This window comes from Poecilia reticulata, linkage group LG12 (assembly GCF_000633615.1).
Source record: "Poecilia reticulata strain Guanapo linkage group LG12, Guppy_female_1.0+MT, whole genome shotgun sequence".
Classification (NCBI taxonomy): domain Eukaryota; kingdom Metazoa; phylum Chordata; class Actinopteri; order Cyprinodontiformes; family Poeciliidae; genus Poecilia; species Poecilia reticulata.
In genome coordinates, this window is record NC_024342.1 from 23,429,553 (window position 1) to 23,439,462 (window position 9,910).

Genomic DNA, 9,910 nt, shown 5'->3' on the forward strand with positions numbered 1-9,910 from the left:
AAAGGTGGGTAATTGGCAGATATAAGCTGAATTTTGCAGGTATATYTTCAGCATATTAGAGGTATTTTACCWATTGTTTGCATTTTTTTGTTTTAACGTCTTTGTCAGAACAATGACTGACATTTAGGCACATGGATCCATGCTTTATAAATACCCGTTTAATTGGTTTTACTGTATTTCATTACAATTTGGCTTAAAATGCAAGATTTTATAGAAGGTTTGGCTAAGCTAAGGTGAAAAATGAAAATTACTGGACCAATCAGAAGGCTTTTTGTCACTGAATCAGAAGGAAAGGAGGTGTTTCTTGGAGTAACACTACACCTTCATTTGYTCCTCTGCTCTCCATGGACAGCTTTTTGGATGCAGTACCCTTTTTCAGGTATATCATTTATTTTTAATCTGGTTATAGGTTTAATTTGTGATTTGTAAGTGGAGAGGCTCTTTTTGCTCTATTTTAAACAGGATGATTATGTGCAAACAGAGCTGCTCTCACCTGAGGACACCTTTCAACCTTTGCTGTCCACCGTGGTTACTGTTATGCTCTGCGGTGCTCATGAGCACAGGTATGGCCACAGGCAAAACAACAATGTGAATTCATKTGTTTGCACACAAGYTAACAGTGCCTTGCAGCAATTCTGACACAACCTGAACCTTTCCTTGTTTTACATGCTACAACAGAGACCATGCGTCACCCATTCTTCATGTTGTCATTGATCATTGTTTTTAAAGTCTTGCCGCAAATTCTCGATTGGATTTAGGTCTGTTGTCTGACTGGATTTYCATTGTTGCTCCAAATGAATGTTCATGGTAATTCTCATACAGGAATGTGAATCTCTGCCTTCGAGGGGCTTTTGTAGTCTTTAAGACATGGGTGTCCAGCTCCGGTCCTCAAAGGTCAGTGTYCTGCCAGCTGTACACGCTTAAACTTCCTCCTCAAGACTCCGGAGTCCTGCTAATGAACCATGACTGTCTTTGGACRCCACTGGTTCAGGTTGACCACCACATCTTTGTACGTTTGCTGTTGTTCTTGGTTGATTGAGCAGAGCTGTGTTTAGGATGTTGTTTTGTAACCCAACTCTTTCTCTTTATGCTGTGGTCTTTCTGCATTGTCTTCTCCTGGAAAAGTGTAGCGCATGCTTCCCAGCTTGGAGGCAGCGTGGGGAGTGATGCAGTAACTTTACTAGCCTGTTTTTGGTGAAGTGAGGGCAGAGCTAAGAGGTGAATCTTTACCAATCCATGTTCCTACCCTCACTGGTGGTCACAAAGTTTGGGCAGTGACCAAACAAACAAGATTGCGGTTACCAGCAGCCAGGAGGAGACCCAGTGAAAGACCCAGGAAACATTGAAGGGACCGCGTGTCTCTCGGCTGGCCTGGGAAAGCCTGGGAATTCTGCTTTTTGCTAAATCTTCTCTCCCGGTGACCTGACCCCAGATTTAGGGTAAGACAATGGATGGACACTGTGACTCACAATGTCCCAAGTTGAAGTCAGCACCATTTCCTCACCGTCATGGTGGTACACTGCTTCCCTTTCTTRTGATGCCAGATGGTGGACCAGAATTTCCTCAAAGTCGTTCTGTGTGACCTCACCAAATTTCATCCATGCCASAGTTTTTGCTTGGCAACCATATGAGCTGCATTACACAGACCTGGACTTTTCCAAACATAAGCCCTTTAATTCCTGTTGTTTGATCTGGAATTTGCAGTAATTCTGGGTATCAAAGTTCTGCATGAGCACATCACAAAAAATATTGTAAAGCCATCTGTCCTTTTCCTTCCCCTTCACATTTATGCGCCACCTTTTCTCGTTCCATCACATAAAGTCCCAATAAAATATACCAAAGTCATTGGTTGCAGTTTAAAAGACAAAACTCAATGTGTGAATATTTCTGCAATCCACTGTAAGGTGAAAATTGTTTAACTTTCTGAATTCAATTCCACTCTGTGAGTCTGAAAGAAGCAATCAGGATGACCTTCGTATCTGTTCTCTGCTGAAAGTGGGGCCTCAGGGGATCTGAGTTTGCCCAACATCACCACGGCAGCCACAGCTTCTCCAACAAGGTCCGATGTTCTCTTCCGAAATGATTTTCCAACTCCCTATTGTTCTTAAAATTAAGTCTGTGCTTGCTTTGTTCAGAGTGTGGCTCTTAGCAGCACGTTTAGTCTCACTGGTGTCCCCTGAGCTACACATAAACATTGGTATTTTATTTAAAATGCTGCTCCATTTCATGCATGTTAGGACAGAAGCGTACTCGCATGGAGTGGAATAAAAGCATTATGGGCTGATTTTTACAAAAATACTAAACAGTACCCTTGAAATCCCTGAAAAGCTCAATTATAGTCTCATGTTCCGTTCTCCCAAAGGGCAAATAAGAGCCCAATTCAAGCTTCTCCTATTATCTGTACTGAGATTTGTTTTGATAAGATGAATGTTTCAGGATTTAAAGCCTCTGCGTCATGAGTRGGTTCAGAGAGGGATTTTATTTTCCAGCTCTGGTTTTGAACCCTTCGTTTTTTTGTTTTTTTTTTTAATAGGTTTGAAATAGTTGAAACCTTCAAGGGTTTGTGAGGATTACAATGTTGTAGAGGGTCTTATGGTAGATACAATGCAATGAATAGAATGGTTTTYGCAAAAAGCTCCATGAACACTCAGCCTCTTATTGAAATGTTCTTGATGRCGACATTTTCAATTTGCAACCCCTGAAAAACTCAAAACCCCATTCTCACATCCTGTTTGGCCGCTTTTGTTTCTATTTGAGGGGTTTTGTTTCCCACGTTTCCGGTAACCCCAACAGCCTGAATGGAGCACAGAAACAAGCTGTAGCTCGGTGARTCAGAAAGAGGACAGCATTAACCCTTGGTAGTAGAAAGAGTAAATTAAAATGTTTGTTTGATTGTGACTAATCTCAAGAATGGTCTGAACTTGCAGAGCTGAGATGCACACGAGGGCTGAAGGTGACATCGACAAGCCCGCAGACCGTCCAGAGGGCCGAGGGCGACACCGTGACTTTGGGTTGCAGCTACATGCCGAGCTTATTGGACACCGGAGAAATTGACATTGAATGGTCTGTGCTCAGTCCAGACACGACCAAGAAGGATCAGATGGTAAGATGCAAGATAACGTAAAGAAACGTCCTGAAAGCACCAGAACTTTTCTTCTTATTCGTCTTCAGTTTTACATTTTGTTGAGAAAAAAATATTAACTCACTAAAATCTTAAGTGTTTTGATCTCAGACATGTTGGATATGAGCCCCATGTGTTTGTTCAGCTCTTGCATGCAGCTGGAAGTGCAATTCATCACAATCTTTCTTTTAAACTGCCTTCCTCTCTCCAGGAAGTATCTCCAACATTGAATCCAAGTGTTTTTTAAGAAATTTGGCTAGAAAATCAAAGGATTTCTCCTTATTAAGAATCGGAACACAAGCAGCTGTAAAAAATGTTGAGTTCAAATCCTAAAACTTGTAATTTAGCCATGTTTCTGCTTTTAAAAAGCTTGTCCTGATGTGAAGTGGCTGTACTTTCATTTTAATACCCCAAAATCATAGACTATGGTTATATTTAAACTGTGATCAATTTTCACTAAAAACATGCAGAAGCTGCCAAACGAATTAACAAATSTTTATTTATTACAAACACAGATATAGTTGTAACTTTAATTTCCCAAAAATAAAAATGTTATATTGGGCTGCACAGTGGCACAGTTGGTAGAGCTGTTGCCTTGCAGCAATAAGGTTCTGGGTTCAATTCCCGGTCCCGGTCTTTCTGCATGGAGTTTGCATGTTCTCCCTGTGCATGGTGGGTTTTCTCCGGGTACTMCGGTTTCCTCCCACAGTCCAAAAACATGACTGTCAGGTTAAATGGCCTCTCCAAATTGCCCCTAGGTGTGAGTGTTTGTCTCGGTGTTGCCCTGCGACAGACTGGTGACCTGTCCAGGGTGACCCTGCCTCTCACCTGGAACGTTAGCTGGAGATTGGCACCAGCAACCCTCCCGACCCCACCAAGGGACAAGGGTGCAAGAAAATGGATGGATGGAGGAAAATGTTATTTCATGTTGTAAAATTAGAAGTTTGCATGAAAAAAAGTCTGATGTTTACAGTTTCRTTTTCTGCATTTTGCAGATTTGCACGTTTCTAATATTTGAAAGTAAAATATGGTTTTAGCCAACTGTAAATAACAAAAACATCCCTCTTCTGAAAATGAAGTTCTGTGAAAAAGAACTAGATTTCTTACCGATTCCTTCTGTTTTCTCATTTTGGACAACTTCCAGTGATTGATTTAACCGTAAATTATGTTATCTGCCAGAAAATCAACTGGTTCCTGACCCACAGCTAAAGTGCATTCTCTTCATGCAGCAGGAGATTTATCAAAAACACATCTTAAAKCCAGTCCTTGAAGAAAATAGAAGGTTTCAAAGTGAATTCATCAAAGTCTCTTCTTAAGTTCAATTAGGATGACTTAAATAGACCTTTCATGAGTCTGAATAAAACAATTCTGCAAATGGGAGTGGGCCAAAAGTCATTCACAGTTATTCAAAATATGTATGAGTTTATTCAGCTTGTTGATGTTTGACATGAAAAGTAAAAAGGATAAATATGTTAAAGGGAGAATATTGATAAAAATCTAGGTGTAAAATGAGTTGAGTGAGTACAACTATTCAGAAGATTCATATAAATATACCAGTAGATTTTCTTCCAAGCATTTGTTTAGTCGTGACTTTGAAAAACCTCAACAGCGCAGATTTCTGAAATAGTTTGCATGCTTTTCTAAAACATGAGTCAACAGGGGCCCTTCTTACGCATCTAAAAAAGATTAGAAGGAACACAGCAATTCACAGGAAGTCATTAGCATTCCTTTTGGGACGTGCGTTCTGACCCACAGATTTCCACGAGAGTTGAGATTTCCCAGCAAATTAAGCAAAAATGTATTTTTATCTAGCTGAATTTGGCACAGGGTGAACACTGGGTGTTTCACTGCTGCTTTGTGAGAAAACTACTCCCTGCTGTCTGGTTGGAAGTGTGCCAGCATGAGCGCAGAAGCTGGACTCCACAGTGAGCTTGCAGTGAAACTTGAACAATGAGCTCAGAGAGCTTCGGAAAAGAGAAAGTTACAGTTTTGCTGAGATTGACATCTCTTATCAAGTGTCGTTTTTTTTAAAGCTTGATTGAATGTTTTTCTCGTATTGTTTTCCAGCTTCTGTCATACACCGGCGGCACCAAGTACGACCATGGAGGTCCTAGAGTTACCGAAGGCTTCAGCTTTGCTGCAGGCGATCCCTCCAAGGGCGACGCTTCTCTCTCCATCGCTCAGCTGTCACGCAACCACACTTCTACCTACCAGTGCAAAGTGAAGAAGTCGCCTGGGGTCGACACCCGCAAGGTGTCACTGGTGGTTAAGGGTAAGACTGGACACTGACCTGTCACATGGCTGCATTATTTATGGGAGTCGCTTAACAATAGAGCTTGAGACGGGGTGAAGGAAGCGTGTTTTAAAATGTCACAGCGCTGCTCTATTGGCAGCTGGGTYAAAAATACAGAAATGTTCAGCCTCTTTGAACGTTTCCTCACAGACGCAGACTTCAGCGTGTTTTTCTGGGAGTTTATGTGACGGACCAACAGAAGTTCATCAATCATGTGAAGTGAAAGTGAGACACAATGAACAGGCAGGTTAACTTCAGCTAACTAGCTGATTATGTTGTCTTTTAAGAAGTTCCAATGACCTTAAACACTTTCTTTTGGTCTTCCAATAGTGCTTACAGTTACTGCTGCAGAACAAGCTATCAAGAATAAGAAAATACAAGATTTTGACCTTTCTTTTTGGAAATAGAAACAATAGAGGTGTCATGACTTACCAGTGGCATTTGGTCTTTTGACTGAAGTAAGAGCAGCACTACTTTAACCTACTTGTACAATAACAAAAGTAGAAAAAAATTAGTATTCTGTCAAAAATKTATCTTGCAATCTGATCCAATATTTTAAAAAATATCTAACTGGACAGACAAAAATATTAAGTTACGTTCAAATTCTGGTATTTTTAATGCAGAAATGAACAAAAATAAAATAAATAATTTTCACACTTTATTGAGATCACAAATAATATTTTAGCTCTAATTGGCCTTGCTACTCTACGAACGTTGGCACAACATATTAAGAAATTCTATCACTTAAATATGTCTGAGCAATMRCTTCAATAATTATCTGCCTGTTTACTTACAGGACAAAAGCAATAAGTTTGCATTTCCATAAATTTWAAAGCTCTTGGTGTCATTATTGGTTGTAAAGGACTCAAATGCAGGCAAGAGGCWGACATGATTGAGGGTTGATMATTTAGAGGTAAAAGGAGTGGCTGCTAAATATAAAACTAWTTACTAGATGTGGGGAAAAAAGCTGACTGAGAACAAAAAGTTAKGTAAGTAAATATTTTTACTTCCTAGCACWAATTCTTTTTACGTCTAACGTAAAAAAGAAAAGTAGTTTGGTATCAGCTGGTTTGTTCAAATGTTCCTGTCTGCCTCCCTAAACGCTGCTAAAGYCAAAAACGTTTTATTTTATCTTTGATGCTGTTTAGTTTCTTACCAGTAAATACGATACACAACCCAACCTGCTGGAAATGAAGCCAAGATAACTTACGTGCTCAAATGTTATTGCAAGTAAAAGTTGAGGAGAGGTTTTTATTTTCCAAGACGTACCGTTTTCGTCGCTAATTGTAGCTCCAGGTAATTTCACTTTTAACTTTCTACTTTTTAATTGTACAGCAGATGCTCTTCTAAGATGCTTGGCGCCAATTTAAGACTGAATGATGAATAATAAATTAAAACTTTTAAGTTTCAGGAGTTCACATGCTGCTCTTAGTYAATGAGATATGTAGCTAGTTGTGCTAACAGTTAGCTTGTTCTGAAGCAGGAATAAATATTAGATCAGTTGAGAGTGGTTTATTTTTGCTTTTTGTTCTCCTGCCATTTGTCYTTCTGCTTGTAAAAAGTTAAACTTTATTTAGGTTGCTTTATTTATAAGCTTAAAGGCAACAGGCTGTGGGACTTTTGGTGCTAAGGTTGTGCTAACAAGTTGAGATGGAAGCAGATTCCCGATTTTTGTTGTTCTTCGCTCTAATTCTGCTTTAAGTGATCTTATTATAAGTAAATAATTTTACTGTATGTCACATTCAATGATAAAGTTAGTAAAGTTCTTCTGTTTTGGTTCCAATATTTGCTACGTGAATATATTTCTATATTTTTCGCCAATTTTGGCAGGCTGAAATCTTATCAAGTCTAAGCAGATCATTCCATTTAATGATAAGCTGACAAATCACCACAAATGTTTACTTACTTTGCAGTTTACAGTTGTAGTTCATTCTGCATGCATGATGATGAAAAAAAAGTCTTTTAAAAAATGATCCAAACTTAATTAGCTAGTATTTCCTCTGGGTGTTTCGTTCTGCCTTCGTCCGAGGCAACGTTTTGGAGACTTATTGTAAAAACAACCTTAATAAAGCGATACCTAGTAGAGTTATAATGTTAATTTTATTATGTAACTTTAATACCAACTAAAATCAATTCCAAACTTCATCAGTTTAAATAGGCAAAAACATAAATATTGACATTAACATCGGTATTGGCCAATGTTTTTTACTTATTTGTATCAATCATATTACTAAAACTGGGCTGATATTAAGAGTTGAGGATTATTCTCATGTTGTTGCCTTTCTACGGAGYCCTCCAGGGGACATGGGGAATTTTTTTTCTTTTGCGTTCCCTCGCAATAATCTACTGATCAGTTCACGCGGCATAATTGATACTGTAAGCCTTTYTTACGGTGGCTGCCGTACTTTCTGCTTTAGTACAAGCTTATAAGGTTTTTCCATGGACTATTGAGTTATTATCGCGGGGTAATCAGTCATCTGATTGTGTTTGTTGTGTTCGTGTCTGAATGGTTTAAATGGCYGCTTTCAGTGCYGTTCCATCTTAGCCTTAACAGATAAACATGCAGTAAATRAATCGATTTTCAATCAGTTTTCTGCACCAAARAGTTAATAATAATAAACACGTTTTCACTGAGGCTCTGTAAGAGCCAAATGAATGAAATAAGTAATTATTGATATGACAGGAGCAGCGGCTTTGACACCTGGTGGTGGGCGTGTCGATGTGGGCGTGACGTCATCAGGTATGAATGGGAAGGTTACTGGCTGCTGGCTCTGTGTTCATGAGGAAGCGGGTGAACGGGGTGGTCAGTCCTCGCAAAGTTTGGAGCATGGTAATAAAAATGTAATAAATTGATAATTGTGACAGAATAAAGAAGAGGTTTGGAATTGATTGATACACGGACAGATGAGATTCCCCAAGTTAACTCAGTGCTGTCCTCTACCACCATTAGTTTGCTGTGTTTTATAATAATAAAACGTGTTTATTATTATTAACGCTTTGGTGCAAAAAACTGAAATTCCTCATGTCCCCTGGAGGGCTCTGTACCTTTCCCACCCACACAAAATGTGAAAAATTGGCATTTCTTAAATAGTTTTAAAATCTTTTCTGCACTGCTTCGACAAATTAAGGCAATAAGACAAAGAAAAAATGTCAAGATCATGAAAATATTTATATTTTAAACTCAGGGACACAATCATTGTGGGAGAAAGTTTTGTTTGAATATATTTAAAGTATATATTTAAAGTGCCTGCAACGATGCGTTGAAGGGACCTTGGATGAGAGCAGCTATTGTAGGGAAATGTTCAGATCTGAGGCCTTGGCTTTTCTATAGTTGTATATTGTAATYATCGCCTTCTCTCATTCTGACCTTTAATATCAAACTTGTAATGAAAGGCTTACAAYCTGAAGAAAGCACTATGCCGATAACTTACATAAGCGGCTAGCAGTTTGAAAGAGACGGCGATGAAAGGAAAGCTGCGAGGTAACGACTCACTTCACTTTTCTTCTTTTTTAGATCGTTTTATTTTGAGAAATTGATCCTAGATTTTGTTGGAATTAAATTATTTTTAAGCTGCTTGGTATTATTTTCAAAAAGGAGGGCTTGTTCATCTGATTTGAATTTAATTTAATCTTGTTTTTGTTTCTCTTTTCCTTGTCAGAAGGCATTATTTAGTTCATTGAGCATATTTCAAAAGGTATTGCTTTATTTGCTCTCTTTTTCAGCCTTTCCCCTTTTTATTCAACACTTCCACTCACCCTGCCTGTAAATAAAATAAATGCGACAGAAATGGCGATGCAGGAAAAACCCCGATGGTTTTGTGATTGCAGTAAAACCATCTGTGCCTCGCTGCTGGCTGGAAGGAGGGGAGCTGGTCGGTGGAGCCGTTTCTCTGCACTGCGAGTCCTCTGAAGGATCCACTCCCCTTACATACAAGTGGCGGAGAGAAAGCAAAGACCCCATGCCTGCTGCTGCCACACAGGGTAAGTCTGACCTCTGTTGATGTCATCTTGTTACTGCACATGAAAGTGCGTGTGTGTGTGTGTCTGTGTCTGTGTGTGTGTAGGCTTGTTTGGAAAAGGAGGCACTGTGTTATTGGATCCTTTGTGCACAAAATCGAAGGACCCATTGTCTTCCTGACTCCACAATAGCTGCCTATTAACTCTCTCCTAAAAGGGATTTACTGTGGTTTTTACACATTGACATGATGAGTCATCCAGGAGAAAAATGAAGAAGTAATGATTTGCACACTCGAGATGAGCGTGCAGTTATTTTCCGTGGACTTTGGTGGATTAGCTGCATATCATTGGCATTTTGTCCCGATCACAGGTTTAGCGAGTTGTTCTTTCTATTGTTTGCCACAAACTACAGACAGTGGCTCGCAAAAGTATTCACACCCCTTGAGTCTTTTTTTTAATATTTGACGCTACAATAAAAAAATGTGTATTTTGTTGAGGGTTTTTGTGATAGACCAACACATAGCAATGCACAAACCGTG

General features: G+C 39.2%; 1 protein-coding gene across 2 annotated transcripts in view; it reads left to right on the top strand.

The window, feature by feature from the left end:
• Nucleotides 1-309: 309 nt before the first annotated feature.
• The window catches only part of vsig8a (V-set and immunoglobulin domain containing 8a), a 22,960-nt gene continuing 13,359 nt past the window's right edge, over nt 310-9,910 (top strand). For both annotated transcript variants that reach the window (XM_008424678.2, XM_008424679.2), the window contains exons 1-4: nt 310-563; nt 2,928-3,103; nt 5,189-5,393; nt 9,243-9,395. In XM_008424678.2, the coding sequence (XP_008422900.1) occupies nt 464-563; nt 2,928-3,103; nt 5,189-5,393; nt 9,243-9,395 (634 nt within the window). In that variant the 5' untranslated portion in view covers nt 310-463. The remainder of the gene's footprint in view (nt 564-2,927; nt 3,104-5,188; nt 5,394-9,242; nt 9,396-9,910) is intronic.